Source organism: Schistocerca piceifrons, chromosome 10 (assembly GCF_021461385.2).
Source record: "Schistocerca piceifrons isolate TAMUIC-IGC-003096 chromosome 10, iqSchPice1.1, whole genome shotgun sequence".
In the NCBI taxonomy this organism is placed as follows: Eukaryota; Metazoa; Arthropoda; class Insecta; order Orthoptera; family Acrididae; genus Schistocerca; species Schistocerca piceifrons.
Genome location: NC_060147.1, coordinates 1752806 through 1778816, shown reverse-complemented (window position 1 = coordinate 1778816; position 26011 = coordinate 1752806). Strand labels below are relative to the sequence as shown.

At 44.4% G+C, this 26011-nt stretch overlaps 1 protein-coding gene across 2 annotated transcripts in view; it reads left to right on the top strand.

Annotated features, from left to right (window-relative positions):
* LOC124718935 (protein Lilipod) overlaps positions 1-26011 on the top strand; it is a 348987-nt gene that overhangs the window by 295495 nt on the left and 27481 nt on the right. The window contains exons 9-12 of one of the 2 annotated variants that reach the window (XM_047244598.1): positions 4731-4962; positions 15933-16089; positions 22988-23083; positions 23962-24097. In XM_047244598.1, coding sequence (XP_047100554.1) covers positions 4731-4962; positions 15933-16089; positions 22988-23083; positions 23962-24067 — 591 coding nt within the window. In that variant the 3' untranslated portion in view covers positions 24068-24097. The remainder of the gene's footprint in view (positions 1-4730; positions 4963-15932; positions 16090-22987; positions 23084-23961; positions 24098-26011) is intronic. The other variant, XM_047244599.1, reaches the window with a different exon arrangement.

Here is a 26011-nt window from a genome sequence, read left to right as displayed (position 1 = left end):
TGAAGGAAAAGGACTGGAGAGGTCCAGGAAAAGGGGTAGATTTCGGGAATGTTGCTCAGAACAGCAGGTCGGGGAGACTTCTTGAACAAGATGAGAAGGAAAGACTGATTGTTGGGGACTGCATCAGACAATATTTGAAAACCTGAGAGCCTAAAGATAGAAGACAGGGTAATATGCAAGACAGAGACTACTGCTTAAACATCGTGCATGAGTTAATAAGCAAAAAGCTAAGTGCATTGCACGTAACAGAGATGGGTGGGGTGGAGGGGAGGGGGGTGAAAAATACATGGGTAAGACAGTGAAAGATGTAGAAAACTAAAATGGATAGAAGAAGATAGCAGTTTCTGTGAATAAATGCTGAGACAGAAGAAATTAATGCAAATTAAAGCCAGGTGGGTGGGAGGAACCGAGGACACGTTGTAGTGCTAGTTCCCGACTGCGGAGTTCTGAGAAACTGTCGTCTGGGGGAAGGATCCAGACGGCACGGGTGGTGAGACAGGCACCGAGGTCACAATTGTCGTGGTGTAGAGCACTGCAACAGCATATTACGTGTTGCCAGTATTCGCCCCCTTCCTGTGCCCATTCATCCTAATTGATAATTTGTTGGGAGTCACGCCGATGTAAAATGCCGAACAGTGTTTACTTGACAGCTGATAGGTCGTGTCATTTTGGACCCTTCGGTAGTATACATTTTGCGAGTTACAGGGCTGGTACAAGTAATGGTAGCAGGGTGCATAGGGCAAGTCTTGCAGTGGGAACGGTCACAGGGGAAGGGCCACAGTGTAGGAGGGACATAGGGTCTGACACGGATATTGCGGAGATTGGGATGGTGACAAAAAGCTGTTGTGAATGTGGTGGGCAAAATCTCAGATAGAATGCATCTCGTTTGAGGGCACAGTTTTAAGAAATCCTGGCTTTCTCAAAGTATCAATACGTTTCAGAGCAAGATAATACTGTGTGACCTGTGGTGTGCTCCAAAGTTGTTTTTTGGAGAGGTCACCAGTATCAGGATTGGATGTGATGGCTGTGAAATCTGCTTTTGAACTAGGCTGCTGAGATAATTGTGTCCGGTGTATTGTCATAAGGAGTGCCCTGAAATGAGATCTGTTGCAGTCAAAGATTTTGCCTGACATACCTACAATAGTGATTTCGGACAACTTCAGAGGTGATATCATGAAGGCACCAGATGACCGTCTCGTCAGTCACGACTGAGGGGTGCTCGTGCCTTTGTTCATTGTGAACATTCATTTTGCCAGCTTCAAACTTGGCACATCTTTTGTGCACATTAGTGCGAATCGTCAAACCGTCCCCATAAACATTGTGATACTGTTAAAAATCTGGAAACCTTCATTTTCCTTTTACAAGAAGAAACACCCCACAAATGATATGATTCACAATAGACACACCCATTGAAAACAACAGCAAAACAAGATTCTGAACCAAGTGAGACAGACAAATGCATTCAGTTGTCAACACTGCTTTAAATTCCATCCTGCCAACTGTATCGAGAGGAAAAAAAATCCTTCTGAGTGTTCGAGGCCCAGTACTTCTATTTTCTCATACTTTGGTAGACATCACACTGAGAAGGAAATTTTGAGGAGACCCTCCTTTTCTTTTGGCCATATTAATTTTATTGATTGCTGAGTGTCAGGCCATTGAAGGTAAATTCTCAGTGACCGGATTATGGAGTTGAGACCAGAATGGTTGTTGTTGTTGTTGTTGTTGTTGTCATCGTCTTCATTCCAAAGACTGGTTCAGTGCAGCTCTACTGCTACTCTATTCTGTGCAAGCCTCTTCATCTCCAACTAACTACTGCAGCCTACATCTGTTTGAACCTACTTACTGTACTTGTCTCTCTGTTTGCACATACAATTTTTATCCCCCCATACTTCCCTGTGATACTAAATTGATGTCTCAGAATGTGTCCTATCAACTGGTCCCTTCTTTTAGTCAAGTTGTTCCACACATTTCTTGTCTCCCCAGTTCTATTCAATACCTCCTCATTATTGTACATGATCAGTCTGTCTTCAGCATTCTTCTGTAGCACTATATTTCAAAAGCTTGTGTTCCTGTCTTGTCTTAACTGTTTATTATCCATGTTTCACTTTCGTACACTCAAGGCAAATACTTTCAGAAAAGACTTCCTAACACTTAAGTCTATATTCAGTGTGTTGTGTCTAGGAATCTTGCATACTCTGTTCACTAGATAAACAGTCGAACAACTCGTATTAATAAGTTTTGTTACAAAAGGCAATTACAATTACTTACCTTAGATATATGTCACAAGCAAAGGGTGACGTGCAAAATAATCGGTCTGCTTCAGAATAAACAAATGTAAGTCTGTGCTACATAGAGATAGCTAACAAAGTGGCTAACGTCGAAGCTGCTATCGTAGTGGGCTCCACGAGTCGAGCACAGCACCTGTGTCCTCTTCACGTAGGGGCTGCCGCTGTCACATTGTCGACCCGGAGTGAGGTCGGCCAGCGTGCGATCGGCTGACCTCTCGTTGTAGCTTTCTCTTCCCCGTTGTTTCCGACTGGTGTGCCGGGCCGACTTTACACCATAACAGGACATTAACAAATTTATCTTCTTCAGAAATGCTTTTCTTGCTGTTGTCACTATACATTTTATATCCTCTCCACTTTGGCCACCATCGTTTACTTCGCTACCCAAATAGAATAACTTGCCTACTACTTTAACGGTCTTATTTCCAAATCTAACTCCCTCATCAGCACCTGATTTAATTTGTCTACATCCCATTATCCTTGTTTTGCTTTTGTTGGTGTCCATCTTACATCATCCTTTCAAGACACTGTCCACTCCGTTAAACTGCTCTTCCACAACTGTTGCTGCCTCTGACAGAATTACAATGTTTCAAAGGTTTCATTTCCCCTCCTCAGACTTTTATATCTTCTCCAGATATTTTTTTCCTTTACTGCTTGCTTAGTATACAAATTGAATAACATAAGGGATAGGCTGCAAACCTGTGTCACTCCCTTCTCAATCACTGCTTCTGTTTCATGATCGTCAGCTCTTATCACTGCTGTCTGGTTTCTGTACAAATTGTAAACAGCCTTTCGCTACCTATATTTTACCCGTTACCTTCAGAATTTCAAAGAGAGCGTTCCACTCATCTCTAAATCGAGAACTGCTATAAAAGGTTTATCTTTCCTTAGTAGCTTATCTTGTAAGGGTTCATACATTTCTGTGGAATCCAAACTGATCTACCCCGAGGTCAGTGTCTACCAGTTTTTCCATTCTTCTGTAAATAATTTGTGTCAGTATTTTGTAGTCGTGACTTATTCCCTGATAGTTCAATAATAATCACACACGTCAGCACCTGCTTTCTTTGGAATTGGAATTAATACATTCTTCCTGGAGTCTGAGGGCATTTCATCTGTCTTGTACATCTTGCTGACAAGGCGGAATAATTTTGTCATGATTGGCTCTCCCGAGGCTATCAGTATTTCTGATGGAACGTCATCTACTCCAGGGGCCTTGTTTTGACTCGAGTGTTTTGTTGGCTTCAAGTTCATCTCTAGTGTACAGACCCTCTATATACTCCTTCCACCTTCCAACTTTCAGCTTTTCCTTCTGTGCTTAGAAATGGTTTTCAGCCAGTCTCTATCACTCTTCTAGTTATGTATGTTTCTATATCCTTACATTTGTCCTCTAGCCATTCTGTCAATCTCATTTTTAGACGTTTGTATTTCCTTTTGCCTACTTCATTTGCTGCATTTTTATAAATTCTCCTCTCATCAGTGAAATTCGATATCTCCTGCTATATCTGAGGATTTCTATTAGGCATTGTCTTTTTACCTATTTCATCTCTCAGAGCTCTCCGTGCATACTCTACTCCATTTCTTTCCCCCGTTTCAGTCAGTTGTTACATACACAAAGCTAAAGTGGCTAAAAAGGAACCACGTACATTAAAGTCAAACGAACACACTGTTACGCTCTTGTCGTCTTTCTGGACGTGTTAAAACTAATTTAGATCTGCTTAGTGCACTGAAATACTGTGCCATTTCAACAACTGTATAGTCATCTTGTGGTGAAATGTACTTTTTTTTCATAAGACAACCGGTATGGCACTCGTGATTATGTCACACCAATTTACTTGGCGTATATCCGAGAGCTTTAGACTATTAACCCTTGGGCGGGCATGCTCATCTATAAAGTGCACCAAACACAAATGAAATTGTTTTGCACTATTCCATTGTTGTTTCACAATTTTGAGCCCATACCTGTTCATTCATCATTGCTTCAGCTAACACAGTGATAAATACTGTTGTCATACATCCAAGTGAAAAGTAGTAATACAAAATAAAATAAACATTAAGCAGGGTGAAAAATTATGTTCCATGCAAGAAAATTACTCAGTTTATGAGCTAACTGCTCAGTCCCACAATGAGGCAGCTGTTTACAATATAATTAGTAATCGAATAAGCAGTTGGCTGGGACTGATGCGGCTGTACTGTTTAAAGTTTTCAGTGGGTCATTACTCTGGGGTAACACGTGTCTGTAGCAACAGAGTGATATAATTAAAGTTCATTGTATTGTCGTTTCATTAAACTGAGATTAAAATGTGAATTTGCTCGTACACATTTACCTCAGTAACGTACTTTACATTTATACAAAATACACCACTCGAGGGTTAATTGAAATTTGTGGCCGCATTACGGTAAGCGGGCCTCGTGCGGTGGGCTGACAGTAGACGGTGTGCTGTGCAGGACTTCATACTGGGGCTGCGGCCGCTGTCGAAGCTGGGCCCCGTGGGCGCGCTGCTGGAGATCGCGCTCATCTGCTACCTGGTGGCCACCTCCTCGGTGGGCGTCTACACGCTGCCCGGCCTGCGCCGCGTGAAGCCGCGTCGCGCCCGCACGCCCTTCACGCATGTCGTCGCCAACTGCGCCCTGCTGCTCGTGCTCAGCTCTGCACTGCCGCTGCTCGCTCGTATACTTGGTACGTCACAGGTGCCGTGTCGCACTGTCGCCTTATCTGTGTTACTGAAGGACTGACCTGGTTTGTGGTTCCGGGTGTGTAGTCACAGTTGCAGGTTGCCTCCCTAATTACTCCAATGGGCAAATAAAATTGATTTACAGTATTTTGTATCATTAAAGCGTGAATTTAAAAATTTTGTTATAATCTTAGCTTTAAGAAGTGTAATCTTATATAACAGGCTTAACACCGTAAGTCAAGTATTACAGTTAGGAACTGTTTGTCTTAAGGCAGTGTAGCTGACTGCACACGAATATGTGGGATTCATTTGTCCAGTACTTAAGGACCACTTCCGTCGGACATCCCAAATGCTGTTCATCTTTTGTGGATATATGGCTATGTTTAACTAAAGTAATATACCCAATTGTAAACAGTTGCAGACAGAGGAGTAGATGTGCTGTGAACTTCACTCAGCTCTGATCTGTTTCCGAGGTAAGCCTTTTAAATAGAAGCGTCGAATCACTGCTCGAAACTCACCTTTTTCCGTGTTATGAAATAACGTGACCTCATTGCTTTAGTCACCTGGAACAATGAAACCGCATGATGGTTTTGGCTGCAGCATTACCTGTCTTCTTAGTGACAGATAACATTGACTACCAGCAAACCGTTTCAATATTATAAGCACCGTCACTTGCATTTTCTAAGGACTTCTCGAATGACCTTTCTGTAGCTCAGGAGATTTGACACTATAAACACTGGAACACAGTACTGACTGTAATCGTCCAGTGTTTTGCAATGAGAACACTTAGGGACATTCAGTGTAGTTTCAAACCTTTTCCAAACATTTTCTCCCTTGTAAGTTAAACATAGTGTTTAACAGATTAACTAGTGAGAAAAGTAATCAGATGTTTGGAACTGTTGTGTGCTTGGGAGTTTATGGTTTTGTACTGTTCTGAGTTGGGCAGTGCTCCTGTCATAGTGATGCTAACTTGCCCCTTTATTTTTAGTGTGCTGAAATAGATCTACGAAAGTGACTCTAGTTCGAAAACCTAACACTTATCTTTTGCAGTTTTATGTGCGGCACAATTTATCACATCTTGAGAACAAATAAGAAGAAGAGATTACAGTATCCACGAATTTAAATTGATATTATTGTAAATGAACTCTTACTTATTTTACGCCGCCATCCATTAGTAGTCCTTGTTCTCATTGGTGGCACAATTGGTGCACTAGATTTATTCTGCTTGCAAAAATTATTTCAGATTTATCTTTAGTTCTTTATACATTGTTAATACGGAGATGATAGATAAACTCCAGTGGAAGACTGTGCAGGAGAGACACTCAGTAGCTCGGTACGGGCTTTTGTTGAAGTTTCGAGAACATACCTTCACCGAGGAGTCAAGCAGTATATTGCTCCCTCCTACGTATATCTCGCGAAGAGACCGTGAGGATAAAATCAGAGAGATTAGAGCCCACACAGAGGCATACCAACAATCCTTCTTTCCACGAACAATATGAGACTGGAATAGAAGGGAGAACCGATAGAGGTACTCAGGGTACCCTCCGCCACACACCGTCAGGTGGCTTGCGGAGTATGGATGTAGATGTAGATGTAAATGAAATTTCATGCGCTGTTGAATTAACTTTGTTTCTATTTGGTAAATTCACATTACATTTAATTTTAGACAGATTCTACCAACATAAGGTTGAACTTAAAACTTGCTACATGTTAGACATAATACATCTCCCCCCAAAACCTTACCCTCAGGAGGTTACATGAAAGATAATAATCAAAACATTAACAAAAGAAGTTCATTTGTACTGTATGACCGTCTAGAAATGTTCTGATAATCTGTAATAGCAGTAATAATAATAATAACAATAATAATAATAATAATAATAATAATAATAATAACCAGACATAATGTCTGAGAAAGGAAAGAAAGAAAGAAATAATAATAATAATAAATTAAACAAAGAAACTATAAAGTCTTCATAATATTCTTGAACTATAACCACTTGGGTGCAGGTGGACTCTACAAATGCATTTCAAATAGATACCTGTGTGTACATGATGTAAATGATACTAAAATTATAGCTATAGCTGTAAAAAAAAATTAAGTGAGAAGTGTTAATGTATGTATGTGTTGTATATTAAAATCGTGTATCACATTGTTTACTAAACACTGACCACTTTCATCGCAGGTTCTGTGAATGTTATTGCAAATGTAATCATTTTTGACCTCCAGAAACCCTATTCAATCCTGACATCTGTGACTGTGATAGTTCTAACTCTCACATTCCTTCAATAAATTTAAAATAATAATTTTAAATATAGTTTATTAAAAAATTTTCTTTCAAAAATTCAGTCTTGATCACACCACGTATGCTTCAAGAACATAGGTGACCGGTTTCGGTCATATCACATGAGCATCATCAGACCTGTAATTTAATTTAGAAAGTAATGGAAACCTTACTAGATTGACAATAAAATATGACAGAATGCTTATAAGGATAAAATACAATAAGACTTGTTATACCCATGGCAACCTTTGAAGATGGTAGATGGAGCACTCTTCTCAGCTGCTGTGATGCCGACTGGTGCCAGCAAGTAACGGGCATATGCTTAAATACGAAGATGCTCCGCCTACCTCTTCTCCCTCTACCTCACGTCAACCACTCAGTGTAAAATGGGTTCACATAATCGTCAAAACGTAAAAAAATGAAGTACAATAATAACATAAAAATAGTTATGTATAAAATATCTCTTTACAACCATGGAACTACTTAAATATTGTATAAAATATCAATTAAAAGCTTTAAAAATAACTGTACAGATGATGTATACTAAATGTGCCCTCTATGGGCTAAGGTGGTAATACCACAACGGTTTCAAAGTCAACGATGTTGTGAAGGTCTTTGGAATTGTGGCATCATATCGATATGTGAGTTGTGACTTGACCGCAAGTATACACCTCTGCTAGATTAAGTCTGTCTGTCTTATATTAACATTATTCAAAGATTGCCATGGGTATAACAAGTCTTATTGTATTTTATCCTTATAAGCATTTTGTCATATTTTATTGTCAATCGGGTAAGGTTTCTATTACTTTCTAAATTAAATTACAGGTCTGATGATGGTCATGTGATATAACTGAAACCGGTCACCTATGTTCTTGAAGCATACGTGGTGTGATAGAGCCTGAATTTTTGAAAGAAAAATTAAAAAAAAATTTTATCACTGTTCCAAAAAGTTTATTCAAATTGTTCATAGTTTATTAAGTTATTTGTAAATTATGATCTATGACATAGCACAACGTGCTAGCAAAGGCAATAGGAATATCAAATAATGAAAAATTGTAATACTTAAGTTATTTGCAGGTTATATTTGTCCAGGTTTTTTCTCCTCCCCCCCCGCACCCCCCCCCTCCCGCCTCCGTCCCCCAAGTAATGTGATACTGATACTCGTAACTCCAGTTTATTTCACAAAATATGCAAAGCAAAAACTTACCAAATTAGTCCCTACATAACCAATCCCACATAACCTCCACCCCACGTGAGACACGATCAGTTCGGCTCCTCTGTCGAGGCACGTACCGATCTCCCGTCGCTGCAACCCACGAAGTCCTATCGGTCGCGCCGCACCGTCGGCTTCCGTTGCGAGCATAGAATCTGGTGCTGTTTCTGCAGAAAATCGGTAGAGTGAACAAAGGATTTCTGCGAATAGGAGGACAGGTCCGAGATCGTCTGAGCCATCACAGGCGAGAAAATTAATTTTTTTTTCCTTCTTTCTTTCCCTTTTTTTAAAAAAAATGTTCTAGAGTGTATATTGAATAGTGTTGAATAGTGCCATTCCTAATATTGTGTAAGAAACCTTTCGGCATTCAAAACAACATCCAGTCATCTCGGACCGGGTAAATATTCACCATGTACAGTTTTCGAGGTAATCTTACACCCCTCTTCCCGCAAAATAGTGGCAAGTTCAGGTAACAGTGAGGGGGTGGCTAGCATTTGGGCTCCCTTCTCCCTAACATTGAAATCTGGTGACTGTGGGGCCACGGGAGATGTAAAACTTCACATTGTGCCCACAAAATCGGTCCCGGATGTGGAAGGAATGTGAATGTGGCCTCTGTCGTCTTGCGACACAGTGTCGCCACTGGGGAACAAACATTGTATAGTATGGTGCACCCGATTGGTTAAAATTGTCACACAATCCTCACAAGTAATGCTACCTCGCAGAGTGACCATGGGGCCCACGGACTACCACGGTACGGCTCACCGAATTGTCTACGAACCTCTGCCGCGTTTCGCTCTTTGGACGTAAATGCGGCCAGAAGTTTAAACCGGTGTGAAATGACCCTCGTCCGACCGAATGACTTCCTTCGGTTGCTTTGTAGTGCACGAGGCCTCCCGTTACGAGCATTTGCATCACCGTTAGACGGTTTTGTAACTGCGGCTCCGGCTTGCCCTGCAAGTCCCTGCTTACAGAGCTCCCTTCGCGTGCCTCTTTAGTCCCGACAGGGTTTGCTTGTGCGGCAATCGGTTCTGCGGTGACTACAAAAGATGTCGCCATCTTATTTTTTGTCACAATTCTCTTCGACGAGCACCTGTCGCGGTCACTTGACACTCACTCCCGTCTCTGCTGCAACTTATCGGACAGTATTCCTCCAGTTTCCCATTGTGAAATATAAATCTTTGATTCGGTGCCTTTCGAAACGCCAAACATTTCGGCTACCTCGGCTATGACCCCACTCTATTTCTTCTCGGACCACAAATAAATTAGAATGTAATGGTCACTGTGATATTGGAATTTTAATGAAAGTGATTTATGGTAATCACACAATTATTCTGATGTTGTTGTTGTGGTCTTTAGTCCTGAGACTGGTTTGCTGCAGCTCTCCATGCTACTCTATCCTGTGCAAGCTTCATCATCTCCCAGTACCTACTGCAACCTACATCCTTCTGAATCTGCTTAGTGTATTCATCTCTTGGTCTCCCCCTATGATTTTTACCCTCCACGCTGCCCTCCAATACTAAATTGGTGATCCCTTGATGCCTCAGAACATGTCCTACCAACCGATACCTTCTTCTGGTCAAGTTGTGCCACAAACTTCTCTTCTCCCCAATCCTATTCAATACTTCCTCATTAGTTACGTGATCTACCCATCTAATCTTCAGCATTCTTCTGTAGCACCACATTTCAAAAGCTTCTATTCTCTTCTTGTCCAAACTATTTACCGTCCATGTTTCACTTCCATACATGGCTACACTCCATACAAATACTTTCTGAAACAACTTCCTGACACTTAAATCTATACTCGATGTTAACAAATTTCTCTTCTTCAGAAACGCTTTCCTTGCCATTGCCAGTCTACATTTTATACCCTCTCTACTTCGTCCATCATCAGTTATTTTGCTCCCCAAATAGCAAAACTCCTTTACTACTTTAAGTGTCTCATTTCCTAATCTAATACCCTCAGCATCACCCGACTTGACTACATTCCATTATCCTCGTTTTGCTTTTGTTGATGTTCATCTTATATCCTCCCTTCAAGACACCATCCATTCCGTTCAACTGCTCTTCCATGTCCTTTGCTGTCTCTGAGGTTCGCCGATGACATTGTAATTCTGTCAAAGTTTTTGTTTCTTCTCCATGGATTTTAATACCTACTCCAAATTTTTCTTTTGTTTCCTTTACTGCTTGCTCAATATAGAGATTGAATAACATCGGGGAGAGGCTACAACCCTGTCCTACTCCCTTCCCAACCACTGCTTCCCTTTCATGTCCCTCGACTCTTATAACTGCCAGCTGGTTTCTGTACAAGTTGTAAATAGCTTTTCGCTCCCTGTATTTTACCCCTGCCACCTGTAGAATTTGAAAGAGAGTATTCCAGTCAACATTGTCAAAAGCTTTCTGTAAGTCTACAAATGCTAGAAACATAGGTTTGCCTTTCCTTAATCTTTCTTCTAAGATAAGTCGTAAGGTCAGTATTGCCTCACGTAATCCAGTATTTTTACAGAATCCAAACTGATCTTCCCCGAGGTCGGCTTCTACTAGTTTTTCCATTCGTCTGTAAAGAATTTGTGTTAGTACTTTGCAGCTGTGGCTTATTAAACTGATTGTTCGGTAATTTTCACATCTGTCAACACCTGCTTTCTTTGGGATTGGAATAATTGTATTCTTCTTGAAGTCTGAGGGTATTTTGCCTGTTTCATACATCTTGCTCACCAGATGGCAGAGTTTTGTCAGGACTGGCTCTCCCAAGGCCGTTAGTAGTTCCAATGGAATGTTGTCTACTCCGGGGGCCTTGTTTCGACTCAGGTCCTTCAGTGCTCTGTCAAACTCTTCACGCAGTATCGTATCTCCCATTTCATCTTCATCTACATCCTCTTCCATTTCCATAATATTGTCCTTAAGTGCATCGCCCTTGTATAGACCCTCTATATACTCCTTCCACCTTTCTGCTTTCCCTTCTTTGCTTAGAACTGGGTTTCCATCTGAGCTCTTGATGTTCTTACATGTGGTTCTCTTATCTCCAAAGCTCTCTTTAATTTTCCTGTAGGCAGTATCTATCTTACCCCTAGTGAGATAAGCCTCTACATCCTTACATTTGTCCTCTAGCCATCCCTGCTTAGCCATTTTGCACTTCCTGTCGATCTCATTTTTGAGACGTTTGTATTCCTTTTTGCCTGCTTCATTTACTGCATTTTTATATTTTCTCCTTTCATCAATTAAATTCAATATTTCTTCTGTTACCCAAGGATTTCTACTAACCCTCTTCTTTTTACCCACTTGATCCTCTGCTGCCTTCACTACTTCATCCCTCAGAGCTACCCATTCTTCTTCTACTGTATTTCTTTCCCCCATTCCTTTCAATTGTTCCCTTATGCTCTCCCTGAAACTCTGTACAACCTCTGGTTCTTTCAGTTTATCCAGGTCCCATCTCCTTAAATTCCCACCTTTTTGCAGTTTCTTCAGTTTTAATCTACAGGTCATAACCAATAGATTGTGGTCAGAGTCCACATCTGCCCCTGGAAATGTCTTACAATTTAAAACCTGGTTCCTAAATCTCTGTCTTACCATTATATAATCTATCTGATACCTTTTAGTATCTCCAGGGTTCTTCCATGCATACAACCTTCTATCATGATTCTTAAACCAAGTGTTAGCTATGATGAAGTTGTGCTCTGTGCAAAATTCTATCAGGCGGCTTCCTCTTTCATTTCTTACCCCCAATCCATATTCACCTACTACGTTCCCTTCTCTTCCTTTTCCTACACTCACCCATGACTATTAAATTTTCGTCTCCCTTCACTATCTGAATAATTTCTTTTATTTCATCATACATTTCTTCAATTTCTTCGTCATCTGCAGAGCTAGTTGGCATGTAAACTTGTACTACTGTAGTAGGTGTGGGCTTCGTATCTATCTTGGCCACAATAATGCGTTCACTATGCTGTTTGTAGTAGCTTACCTGCGTTCCTATTTTCCTATTCATTATTAAACCTACTCCTGCATTACTCCTATCTGACTTTGTGTTTATAACCCTGTAGTCACCTGACCAGAAGTCTTGTTCCTCCTGCCACTGAACTTCACTAATTCCCACTATATCTAACTTTAACCTATCCATTTCCCTTTTTAAATTTTCTAACCTACCTGCCCGATTAAGGGATCTGACATTCCACGCTCCGATCCGTAGAACGCCAGTTTTATTTCTCCTGATAACGACATCCTCTTGAGTAGTCCCCGCCTGGAGATCCGAATGGGGGACTATTTTACCTCCGGAATATTTTACCCAAGAGGACGTCATCATCATTTAACCATACAGTAAAGCTGCATGCCCTCGGGAAAAATTACAGCCGTAGTTTCCCCTTGCTTTCAGCCGTTCGCAGTACCAGTACAGCAAGGCCGTTTTGGTTATTGTTACAAGGCCAGATCAGTCAATCATCCAGACTGTTGCCCCTGCAACTACTGAAAAGGCTGCTGCCCCTCTTCAGGAACCACACGTTTGTCTGGCCTCTCAACAGATACCCCTCCGTTGTGGTTGTACCTACGGTACGGCTATCTGTATCGCTGAGGCACGCAAGCCTCCCCACCAACGGCAAGGTCCATGGTTCATGGGGGGGATTATTCTGATATTATCAGTCATATCCATCCTTCCGTGGACTGATGACCTCAGTAGTTATGTCCCATAGTGCTCAGAGCCATCCTTCCACAACAAATTGATAGTTTCAGAATTTCATACATATTTAATGTATGGGGAGCAATTTGCATTTTATATATACATTCTTGCTTAACATTTAATCGACCTATTATTGTGGTGATTTGATTTCTAATTTTCTCAGCTGTTACACTCTGTGATCAGAATATAGTTGTGTTAATTCATTTGTACAGGCTGGTTGTAACGGTCTTTACGGCCTGGCCGATGTGAGCATAAAACTCTACGAAAAAGTTTGTGATCGATGAAACCCAAATCGGGCACCGTATTGTCACTGTAGGGTTCCCTGAGAGAACGAGAATATACTCTGTGGAAATGATTCCTGTGGGTGCAAACTGTAAAGAGTTCTCGATTGACTGCTTTCTGCTCTATTTGAGACCTCGGACCCGTTGTAACACTTATTCTCATTTATTGACTTTTCTTTTAACTGAAATGTAGATGGAAAATTATCAGATGTAGAAGCAATTACAGGTGTGCACCGGGAAAGTATTTTCGAACGCTTGCTATCAGTGACCTTGTGGACAAAATTAATAGTAGGTAGCCTCAGACTTTTTGCACGTGACACAGTTACCAATAATGAAGTACTGTCTGATAGAGGAAGCATAAATATTTGTGCCAATCTTTATATGATTTCAAAATGGTGCAGATATTGGCAACTTGTTTTAAATTTCAGAAATGTCGTACGGACACAGTGTTTGCTCGTCAACTTTATCGCTCGACAAGAGGTGACTGTTGTATTCTCCAGATTTGCACGAGTCAGAGTTTTTCTTGTGTCTCCATCTTATATTAGCCCTGAAAGCGTTGCACTTCACAGGCGTTACGTGTAACCGTGGTGCTTCAGACGATTCCAGAAAAGCCTTTTCTGGCAGTTTCCGACAGCTTTACAACTGATGACACGAGTGTGTCGAAGCTAATGGCAATTCCTTTGAGGTGACTGTTGTATTCTCCAGATTTGCACGAGTCAGAGTTTTTCTTGTGTCTCCATCTTATATTAGCCCTGAAAGCGTTGCACTTCACAGGCGTTACGTGTAACCGTGGTGCTTCAGACGATTCCAGAAAAGCCTTTTCTGGCAGTTTCCGACAGCTTTACAACTGATGACACGAGTGTGTCGAAGCTAATGGCAATTCCTTTGAGGGCCAGTAAAGGTATTTTGTTTGTAGATCTCGTTTCCTTTATTTTAAGAGATCGTGCACCGAATGTTTCAGACTTATCTTGTAGACGGGTGTCAGGTTGTATACTACACATTCCAGCCACATTAATGTGACCACAGCCTATGTCCGATGTCGACACTCGCAGATGGCAGACAGCAGTGTTAGACTCGGAGGGTATATAGAGCACATCGGGTTGACGCAGAAAACTGCAGCTGTCGACATAATGCGGAAACTGAGAGATTTCGAAAGGTCACGATCGTTGGCTTTCAGGGTAAAGGTGGTAGCATTTCCAAAATGACTAAGTTTATAAACCAGTGTGCTGCCTCGTATGTCGTGTATTATGCCAAAATTGAAGTGTCCAAAAGTGACAGAGACACAACTGTGGTGCACTGCAGGCCACGGACAACAGGGGTGAATGACAGCTGTGGAGATGTGTATGGGTGAATAGATGTGCAGCTGTCGATCTGGCTCTTTGCGCCACGGATTCTCAACCGAGAAACCTAGTGCGGGTGGCCACGGCCCTGGAGTAGACTTGGCCTCTCGTCGAATCTCTTCCTGTGTGTCCGTACTGCAGAAGGTGGTTTTTCGGGCTTTTGACAGGTGGTCGCATTAATACGACTGGATGGGTGTAGTTGTGTGCACTGTGTTCTCTAATACTGCATAACATTGGCTGTTACTTTACAATGTTTTGAAGGGCAGCTGTAAAGCAGGGGGACCGTTCGGTGAGCATTGCTGCATACGGGCCTCCACAGCAGGCACCTGGTTCGTGCACTGGTGCTAACTGCTGTGAAGGTTGGAATTTGCACACCACTACCGCAAGTGGGTGCCCACAGAGTAGCTGTAGGTGACCTTTCCGGGTGAATTGTGTTTTACGATCTGTCGGAGAGACGGCCGTTGGCGAGTACAGTGTGAAATATCTAAAAGCGAAGGAGCCCGAGCCGGAGGAGGGAGCGTTACGGTCTGTGGAATGTTTTCCTAACGTTCCCCGGGTGATCTCGTCACTATTGGAGGCACAGTGGATCGACCCAACTGTGTACCTATCTGTGGGGACTGTGTGCACCCCAACGTGTAGTTTGTTTTTCCTCGGCACGGTGACATCTACCAGTAGGAAAATGGAAGTGTCGCACAGCTTGCAGTGTACGCGTGTGTTTTTAAGACACCACAATGAGCTTGCCGTTCTGTCCTGGTCACCGAACTTGCCGAATTTGAGCCCGCCGTGTCGATCTGGCTCTTTGCGCCACGGATTCTCGACCGAGAAACCTAGTGCGGGTGGCCGCGGCCCTGGAGTAGACTTGGCCTCTCGTCGAATCTCTTCCTGTGTGTCCGTACTGCAAAAGGTGGTTTTTCGGGCTTTTGACAGGTGGTCGCATTAATACGACTGGATGGGTGTAGTTGTGTGCACTGTGTTCTCTAATACTGCATAACATTGGCTGTTACTTTACAATGTTTTGAAGGGCAGCTGTAAAGCAGGGGGACCGAGAGTTAGACAGTTCATTACTATTTTAATGGTGAGATAATTGTTAATAATTACTGGTGTCATTCCTAAAACTCGGCACTTCGAAGGAAATGTGTAGTCATTTCAAAAAGTGCCACTGAGGTGTATCTCATTATGTCGTTCTGCAGGCTTCACCAACTTCGACCTGCTGGGCGACTTCGGGAAGATCCGGTGGCTGGGCAACATGGAGATTGTGCTTCTGTACAACGTGGGTTTTGGCGGCTGCGCCGCACTGTGCCTCGCCAACAGGTTCACGGCGAAGGTCCGGCAGGAGCTCTGGTCGTGGTAGGTGGCTGCCGTGCTGGCGAGGGGGTGCGGGCACGTTTCTTACGATTCTTGTCTGCCGCAAACACCGAATGAAATATTGAGTCTTTATCGTTCCGTACAACTGCCCTTTTGTCTTCAATTAACTGTGGAGACTTTCACATTTTGCTGCCTACACGTAGATCTAATCTGCATCTGCACAATTACTCTGCAATTCACACGTATGTGAACCACCTTCAGACTTATTTCTGTACTGTTACACTCGAGAATAGCATGCAGCGAAAGAACACTTAACACTTAACGCTTTCCGTGCACGCTGTTTTATCACAATGATCATTCCTCCATACCACACAGCAGTATTACAGAAGAGGAAGGACAAGGATAATGTAGGCAGCCTCTTTAGTAGACTTATTGCATCTTTTAAGTGTTCTGCCAATAAAACAGAATCTTGGTTTCACCTTCCCCACACCATTTTCTGTGCGGTTGTTCCAGTTTTAAGTTGTTCACAATTATAATCCCTAGGTATTTACTTGCATTGATAGCCTTTAAATTTGTGAAATTTTACAGACTCCTAGTTCTAATGTCGATGACCTCACACTTGACCTTTGCAACTCACTCCCACTTTTTGCACCGTACAGATATCTTGTCTAAATCATTTTGCAATTCGCTTTGATCTTTTGATGAGTTTAATGGATGACAAATGACAGTAACATCTGAAAAAAATCTCAGAGGGATGCTCAGATTGGCTCGCACGTAATTCATGTAGTTCAGGAAGAGCTCTCTCTCCCGCCGACACTACTCTCTCTCCCGCCGACACTACTCTCTCTCCCGCCGACACTACTATCTCTCCCGCCGACGCTACTCTCTCTCCCGCCGACGCTACTCTCTCTCCCGCCGACGCTACTCTCTCTCCCGCCGACGCTACTCTCTCTCCCGCCGACGCTACTCTCTCTCCCGCCGACGCTACTCTCTCTCCCGCCGACGCTACTCTCTCTCCCGCGGACGCTACTCTCTCTCCCGCCGACGCTACTCTCTCTCCCGCCGACGCTACTCTCTCTCCCGCCGACGCTACTCTCTCTCCCGCCGACGCTACTCTCTCTCCCCCCCCGCCGACGCTACTCTCTCTCCCCCCCCGCCGACGCTACTCTCTCTCCCCCCCCGCCGACGCTACTCTCTCTCCCCCCCCGCCGACGCTACTCTCTCTCCCCCCCCCGCCGACGCTACTCTCTCTCCCCCCCCCGCCGACGCTACTCTCTCTCCCCCCCCCCGCCGACGCTACTCTCTCTCCCCCCCCCGCCGACGCTACTCTCTCTCCCCCCCCCGCCGACGCTACTCTCTCTCCCCCCCCCGCCGACGCTACTCTCTCTCCCCCCCCCGCCGACGCTACTCTCTCTCCCCCCCCGCCGACGCTACTCTCTCTCCCCCCCCCGCCGACGCTACTCTCTCTCCCCCCCCCGCCGACGCTACTCTCTCTCCCCCCCCGCCGACGCTACTCTCTCTCCCCCCCGCCGACGCTACTCTCTCTCCCGCCGACGCTACTCTCTCTCCCGCCGACGCTACTCTCTCTCCCGCCGACGCTACTCTCTCTCCCGCCGACGCTACTCTCTCTCCCGCCGACACTACTCTCTCTCCCCCGCCGACACTACTCTCCCTCCCCCCCGCCGACACTACTCTCCCTCTCCCCCGCCGACACTACTCTCTCTCCCCCCCGCCGACACTACTCTCTCTCCCCCCCGCCGACACTACTCTCTCTCCCCCCCGCCGACACTACTCTCTCTCCCCCCCGCCGACACTACTCTCTCTCCCCCCCGCCGACACTACTCTCTCTCCCCCCCGCCGACACTACTCTCTCTCCCCCCCGCCGACACTACTCTCTCTCCCCCCCCGCCGACACTACTCTCTCTCCCCCCCGCCGACACTACTCTCTCTCCCCCCCGCCGACACTACTCTCTCTCCCCCCCGCCGACACTACTCTCTCTCCCCCCCCGCCGACACTACTCTCTCTCCCCCCCCCCGCCGACACTACTCTCTCTCCCCCCCCCCGCCGACACTACTCTCTCTCCCCCCCCCCCCCGCCGACACTACTCTCTCTCCCCCCCCCGCCGACACTACTCTCTCTCCCCCCCCGCCGACACTACTCTCTCTCCCCCCCGCCGACACTACACTCTCTCCCCCCCCGCCGACACTACTCTCTCTCCCCCCCGCCGACACTACTCTCTCTCCCCCCCCGCCGACACTACTCTCTCTCCCCCCCGCCGACACTACTCTCTCTCCCCCCCGCCGACACTACTCTCTCTCCCCCCCGCCGACACTACTCTCTCTCCCCCCCGCCGACACTACTCTCTCTCCCCCCCGCCGACACTACTCTCTCTCCCCCCCCCCCCCGCCGACACTACTCTCTCCCCCCCCCCCCCCCGCCGACACTACTCTCTCCCCCCCCCCCCCCGCCGACACTACTCTCTCTCCCCCCCCCCCCCGCCGACACTACTCTCTCTCTCCCCCCCCCCGCCGACACTACTCTCTCTCTCCCCCCCCGCCGACACTACTCTCTCTCCCACCCCGCCGACACTACTCTCTCTCCCCCCCCGCCGACACTACTCTCTCTCCCCCCCGCCGACACTACTCTCTCTCCCCCCCGCCGACACTACTCTCTCTCCCCCCCGCCGACACTACTCTCTCTCCCCCCCCGCCGACACTAGTCTCTCGCCCCCGCCGACACTAGTCTCTCTCCCCCCCCCCCCGCCGACACTAGTCTCTCTCCCCCCCCCCCCCCCGCCGACACTAGTCTCTCTCCCCCCGCCGACACTACTCTCTCTCTCTCCCCCCCCCCCCGCCGACCCTGGTATCTCCCCCCCCCCGCCGACCCTGGTATCTCCCCCCCCGCCGAGCCTGCTATCTCCCCCCCCCCCCCCCGACCCTTCTCTCTCTCTCTCTCTCTCTCTCTCTCTCTCTCTCTCTCTCTCTCTCTCTCTCCCTCTCTCTCTCTCTCTCTCTCCCTCTCTCTCTCTCCCTCTCTCCCCCTCTCTCCCTCCCCCCCCCCCCACCGACCCTACTCTCTCTCTCTCTCTCTCTCTCTCTCTCTCTCTCTCTCTCTCTCTCTCTCTCTCTCTTCCCCCCCCCCCCCGAACCCACCCCTCCTCATGGGACCACAGCCACTTCTGTCCCCCGCCCCTCACTCCTAACTCTGCTCCTGCTCCTTGCCACATAACCTTGATGTGATTTGGGCACCTAGATGACCTCCTTCAGATCAATGTTTCAGCTCGGAAACTAGTTTATTTTAAGTGAATTTTATACAGCACAATAAGATTCAGTTCTTACAGTGACATATTTTCGTCACCAGTCATGGTGATGATCAGCTATACACGAGTATTCACACATTTCATTTAACTTGTGAGCAAAACTAACTTAACGTCACTTGTACCCACTGACGACTGCCTGTGGACCAACTAAATTAACAGACTGATTAGTAGTTGTGTAGTAATTGTGCTCTTCATATGCTAGCTGCAGACTGTGTGTAGGTTTGTGCGTGACACATGGAAAGATGTATTTAGGACAGATATTATAAAGTGTTAAATATAAAGCTATCATGATGTAGATTTTAATGTGAAAGACAGAAAAGCTGCAGACTATAGAGTCACATTAAACAAAGACATTACTTTGCTGTTTAGCAACTGGTTAAATGTCCTTAATTTGATACAAATAATGTTTCTGTTTTACAAGATAGAAACTGGAGGTTGCACTAGGATTTCCAAAGCCCGCCGAGAATTTTCTGGAAACACAAGTTTTGGAATAGAAATATTTCATAAACTAAAACCTTATTATAGGAAAATTATACATTTTTGGAAATACAGGAAGTATGGCTACAGAGCGATGACACTGAATTATTGAAAGTTGGTGGTGGTGGTGGTGGTGGTGGTGGTGGTGGTGGTTTATAAGTTCCTATGGGACCGAACTGCTGAGGTCATCGGTCCCTAGGCTCACACATCACTTAAAGCTAACTTACGTAAGGACAAAACACACACACACACACACACACACACACACACACACACACACACACACACCCGGGGGAGGACTCGAACCTCCGACGAGGGGAGCCACACGAACCATGGCGAGGCGCCTCAGATGCACGGCTACCCCAAGTGCCTTTTGGAAAGCATTGCATTTTTAGGATTCGAAAATTATGGAATGCTTATGACAAAAAATTTTGAATGACAGGTAACATTTGTAGGAAATACAAGATGTTCTTTACGAAGATGGGGGAATAGAAGCTTTCAAATAAAACATGTGATTTGCAAAACATAGAATCATTAGTGGATCAAATTTTGAAGTGCAAGTAGTTTTTGTGAATCATACACTATGTGATCAAAAGTATCTGGACACCTGGCTGCAAATGACTTAAAAGTTCGTGGCGTCCTCCATTGGTAATGCTGGAATTAAATATGGTGTTGGCCCACTCTTAACCTTGACTACATATTCGACTCTCAAAGGCATACATTTAATCAGGTGCTGGAAGGTTTCTTGGGGAATGGCAGCTCGTTTTTCAAGGAGTGCTGCACTGAGGAGAGGTATTGATGTTGGTTGGTGAGGCCTGGCACGAAGTCAGCGTTGCAAAAATCCCAAAGGTGTTCTGTAGGATTCATGTCAGAACACTGTGCAGGCCAGTCCATTACAGGGATGTTATTGTCACATAACAACTCCGCTGCAGGCCCTGCATTATGAACAGGTGCTCGCTTGTGTTGAAAGATGCAATCGCCATCCCCAAATTGCTCTTCAACAGTGGGAAGCAAGAAGGTGCTTAAACCATCAATGTAGGCCTTTGCTGTGATAGTGACACTCAAAACAACAAGGGGTGCAAGCCCCCTCCATGAAAAACACAACCACACCATAACACCCTCACCTCCAAATTTTACTCTTGGCACTTGACACGCTAGCATATGATGTTAACTGGGCATTCACCATACCCACACACTGCCATTGGATTGCACATTGGGTATTGTCATTCGTCACACCACACTACGTTATTCCACTGTTCAGTCATCCAATGTTTACGCATCTTACACCAAACAAGGCATCATTTGGCATTTACCAGCATGATGTGTGGCTTATGAGCAGGTGCTCAACCATGGAATCCAAGTTTTCTCACCTCCTGCCTAACCATCATAGTACTTGCAATGCATCCTGATTCAGTTTGGAATTCCTGTGTGTGATGGTCTGGATAAATGTCTGCCTGTCACATTATGACCCTCTTCAACCATCTCTGTCAACCAACAGACGAGGTTGGCCTGTACGCTTTTGTGCTGTAAGTGTCCCATCACGTTTCCACTACACTATCACATCAGAAACAGTGGACGTAGGGTTGTTTAGGAGTGTGGAAATCTCACTTATAGACGTATGACACAAGTGACACCCAATCACCTGACCACATTCAAAGTCCACGAGTTCTGCGGAGAGCCCCATTCTGCTCTCTCACGATGTCTAATGATTACTGGTGTTGCTGATATGGAGTACCTGGCAGTAGGTTGCAGCACAATGCACCTAATATGAAAAACGTATGTTCTTGGGGGTGTATGGATACTTTTGATCACATAGTGTACATGTTGAATAATACTTCCAATAAACTAGTTACTTTGAAATATATACTGATAAATTTTCAAAATTATAGCTTGGGTGAGAATTTGGAGGTATAATAATTTACAGTGTTTAAATGATTAATGGAAAGTCTCATATAAAGATGTGAAACAAATACTAACAAAGAGATAGAGGGGCTGGCCAGCACTTACCTCAGCTCAGTACAGCCGATAGATACACATAAAACAGAACAGAAAATTTACGTTCCTAGCTTTCGGAACAAATTTTCCTTCATCGGGGAGGAGAGAGGGGAAAGAAAGGGAAGAAGGGAAAGGAGATTCAGTTACTCACAACTCAGGTTATGAAGCAGCCAAATTTGGCTTCCCTCTGACAACCATGCCTCCATCCTTGCTACCCTCCCTATTTTCCTTTCCCTGTTGCTTCATAACCTGTGTTGTGAGTAACTGAATCTCCTTTCCCTTCTTCCCCTTCTTTCCCCTCTCTCCTCCCCGATGAAGGAACATTTGTTCCGAAAGCTAGGAACTTAAATTTTCAGTTCTGTTTTATGTGTATCTATCGACTGTACTGAGCTGAGGTAAGTACTGGCCAGCCCCTCTATCTCTTTCTTAGTATTAATTTACAGTGTTTGTATTCTGTATGGAATGATACTCATGTTAGGAGTGATATTACAGTAACTGTAGCTATTGCACATTGCCTTAATAGACTTCATGTTGTTCCATTCACCCTCTTCACCATCCACCATCCCTCATCTCAGTGGGACCGCAGTGCCAGAAAAATGTAGCCATCCACATTGTGTGTGTTTCTGTTAGCTCTGAGAAAGGACATTGTAGAAAAAGTTAGCAATGTTTCAGTCTTTCTTATGTGTCTGCCCCTGCTTGATAACACGACTGTATGGTGAGCGATTGCCCTTTTCATTTTATTTTCTGTTATTTTAATACATAAAAGAAGTTGGAAGCAGAATTTCATGTTGTGTGATGTTTTGTAACTTACTTATTTTAATAATAATTAGAGGCAAGAAAATTACATTGATCCTTGCTCTTTCTTAACTGCAAGAAATGATATAATTGTGCACCATTACAATTTCCGTGGTTATGCATTACAGTTACTGGACACTATTTATGGCATGTTTCAACATATTCTTAAGTAACAATTCTCTCTCTCTCTCTCTCTCTCTCTCTCTCTCTCTCTCTCTCTCTCTGTGTGTGTGTGTGTGTGTGTGTGTGTGTGTGTGTGTGTGTGTGTGTGTTGTAGCAAACATTTAATTTGTTTAACATTTACCGAGTTATACATTTATTAGACACATAAAGGTTTGCTTATTTTCTTCCAGTTGGGCGCACGTGTTTGAGCATGTGACAAGACCTTGTGCTTTAACTTTTGCATGCTGGGCTGAAATTGCAAAGAGTCTGGACGAAATCTCTCTCAGGTTGGGATTCTGTTGTCCTGTATCAGAGTTTCCATAGCTACAAACGACTGCTTTCTGCACAGAAGTAGAGTAGCTGATGTAGCATTGTTGCCTGCACGGTTAAGAGAGTAGCCAGAGTACATGTAGTTAGCCGTTTATTAGCTAGTATATGCCGTACATTTGTACTCACAGTGGCTCGTTTGATAAGTGTCAGAACATTAATTTTGAGCTTTGGAATTAATTGTGTGTTCATTTTGTAACAATTCTCTCAACCAGCAGCTGTCATGTAGTCACAGTTGTTCGTTAAATTCAGCCTATCACCTATCTTCTATTTTCCATTGACGAAAATTACAATTTACAAAACAATATTTTTTGTTAGCGATGATCTGATACAATTGTAGAAAAAATTATTTGCTTTAGTCTAGTGTAGGTGGTTTGAAGTGATGCTCGAAGTTGGTTGAGAGTCGCCAAATGCTTTCATTATCAGACACCAGATGAGTATATTTTGGGAAATTATGTAATCTGTTTCAGTTCTCGGAGACATTTAGAATGCTAAAACCAGGACCAGAAAAGCATTGGTATCTGTAAGACAATGAACAAACAAAGAAAAATAATTGTTGCTGCCAGTTTCTGTGTAATGCTGCATTATATTTATTTTTAACTTCTTTTTGTGCTATAATTTGTTTTTGTTGCTCTCTCTCTCTCTCTCTCTCTCTCTCTCTCTCTCTCTCTCTCTCTGTCTCTCTGTGTGTGTGTGTGTGTGTGTGTGTGTGTGTGTGTGTGTGTGTGTGTGTGTGTGTGTGTTGCTGGTATTTGTGAGTGTGGTTTGAGAGTAATATATTGGCCTAGTGTTGTCTGTGATTGCCATGTGTTTCTATGACTGTTCTTCAAATTCTCAGGTTCTGCAGCTTGATTGGCATTTTTGAGAGTAACGAACCGTTGGCACACGAAAAGCACCGGATACGGACCACCTCTCTATCCGGCACAGGACTGAAGGAAGAGTAGCAGAGTAGAAACTGTACACTCAATATTTTGGTAAGTATGCCAGTGTACGAGCTGGTTGCATTGCTGAAGCACACGCAGTTTACACTGTGTAAAAATTGACAGCTTTGCAGAAGCTATCCATATAGATGCTTGGCCCTTATATGGGAGCTGAATGTCAAAGCTGGATGAATTTCTGAAAACTAGCTAGATTTTTCCTATGTGGCAGGTCCATTGGTAAAAGTGGTTCTCGTAACTATTTTGTTTGAGCTTGCAAACACGAAAATCCAGGTTGGAATATAGAGAGTCTTACGTAAATGATATATTGCTAGCCAATTAAATTTTGGACGTGCAGCCGCGCAAATAAAATTTCCTCCACTGATATTTTGGCCGCGTATCGTCCGCCGTCTTCAGAGAGAGTCATGAGACTGACGACGAGATGCCACGCGCGGCCTTATATGCTCCACCGCGGCAGTACTGCGCGTGTGGGTCACAGGTGCCGGTCGCCGGCAGAGAAATATGCAGCCGATGGCAGCTACTGGTGTGAAGATATAGGTTTGTGTGTGTCGGTTTCCGATATAGCAATTACGAAGCACCGCCCACAGAGAAGCGATGTTTCCGAGGAAGAAAGGAGTGCGATACGAAAGCTGCACGAGGATACTGGTACGGTTGTCCTTTGTGCTGATAGAGGTAATGGTGCCGTCCTTTTGCCTTGGGAAGTCTACGAGGGAAAGATGTCTGGTCTACTTGGTTCTGGTGCACACCGGAAGATCAACAAAGATCCTACTGACGAGGTGACAATAAGGACAGCTTCCTTGCTGAATGCTTCATCACTACCGTAGGAAGTCATAAGAAGTGTAAAAGTCCGAGGTGTACCACCGAGATTTTATGGTCTTCCTAAAGTTTACGAGATGGGTAAGGATGAGCGTCTAGAGGATTTGTCTATGAGACCTGTAACGAGCACTATTGGTTCACCGACGTATTTTTCTGCCAAATATTTAGCTTCCTTATTAAAACCATTGGTAGGAAAATGTAGTCACCACATTTGTAATTCTATGGATTTTATTAAGAGACTTAGCAATGTCAGGCTAAATAGTACAGATGTGCTTGTTAGTTTTGATGTGTGGTGTCATTATACACTGAGGTACCTTTAAAGGAATCTCTATCTCTTATCGGCCAAGATTTTGATAAGAACATTATGGCCTTATTTGAACGTGTGCTTTTATCATCTTATTTTCAATTTAATGGTGAATTTTATGAGCAAATTGATGGTGTTGCCATGGGAAGCCCCTTCTCCCCTCTGGTAGCTAATTTATTCGTGGAAGACTTCGAGGACAAGGCACTGGCCTCAGCAAGTTTTAAACAGACGCTCTTCTGGAGGTACGTGGACTACACATTAGTGGTATGGGTGGAAGGATGAATTACATCGATTTTTTGAACATTTGAATTCCGTCCATTAAATTTACAATGGAAATAGAAAAAGACGGTTGTCTCCCCTTTTTGCATGTTGTCGTTCGCCGTAAAGGTGATGGCACTTGAGGACGTGCTATATATCGGAAACCGACACACACACACACAAATCTATATTTTCGTGCCGGTAGCTGCCATCACCCTTCACAGACCAAAGGTGTCCTTAAGACCTTAGTGCATTGGGTGCACTGTATATCCAATAAAGAGAATTTGCAAGAAGAGCTCATATACCTCGAGAGCATTTTTAAATCGAATGGATTTTCTCTGCAACAAATTCGTAGAGCACTCGATGCAAAACCTAAAATGCAGGTACGTGATGGGGAAGGAGATAGTAATTCCTTCAGATTTAGTCCGTTTTTGCCCTATTTGGGTGCTCTTTCCTCGAAGGTAGGCTGTATTCTTGAGAAACACTGTGTTAAGGTGATCTTCCGGCCCCTCACAAAGATTGCAGCTTTACTCGGCTCTATGAAGGACGATTTACGGCTCCGTAAAATGGGT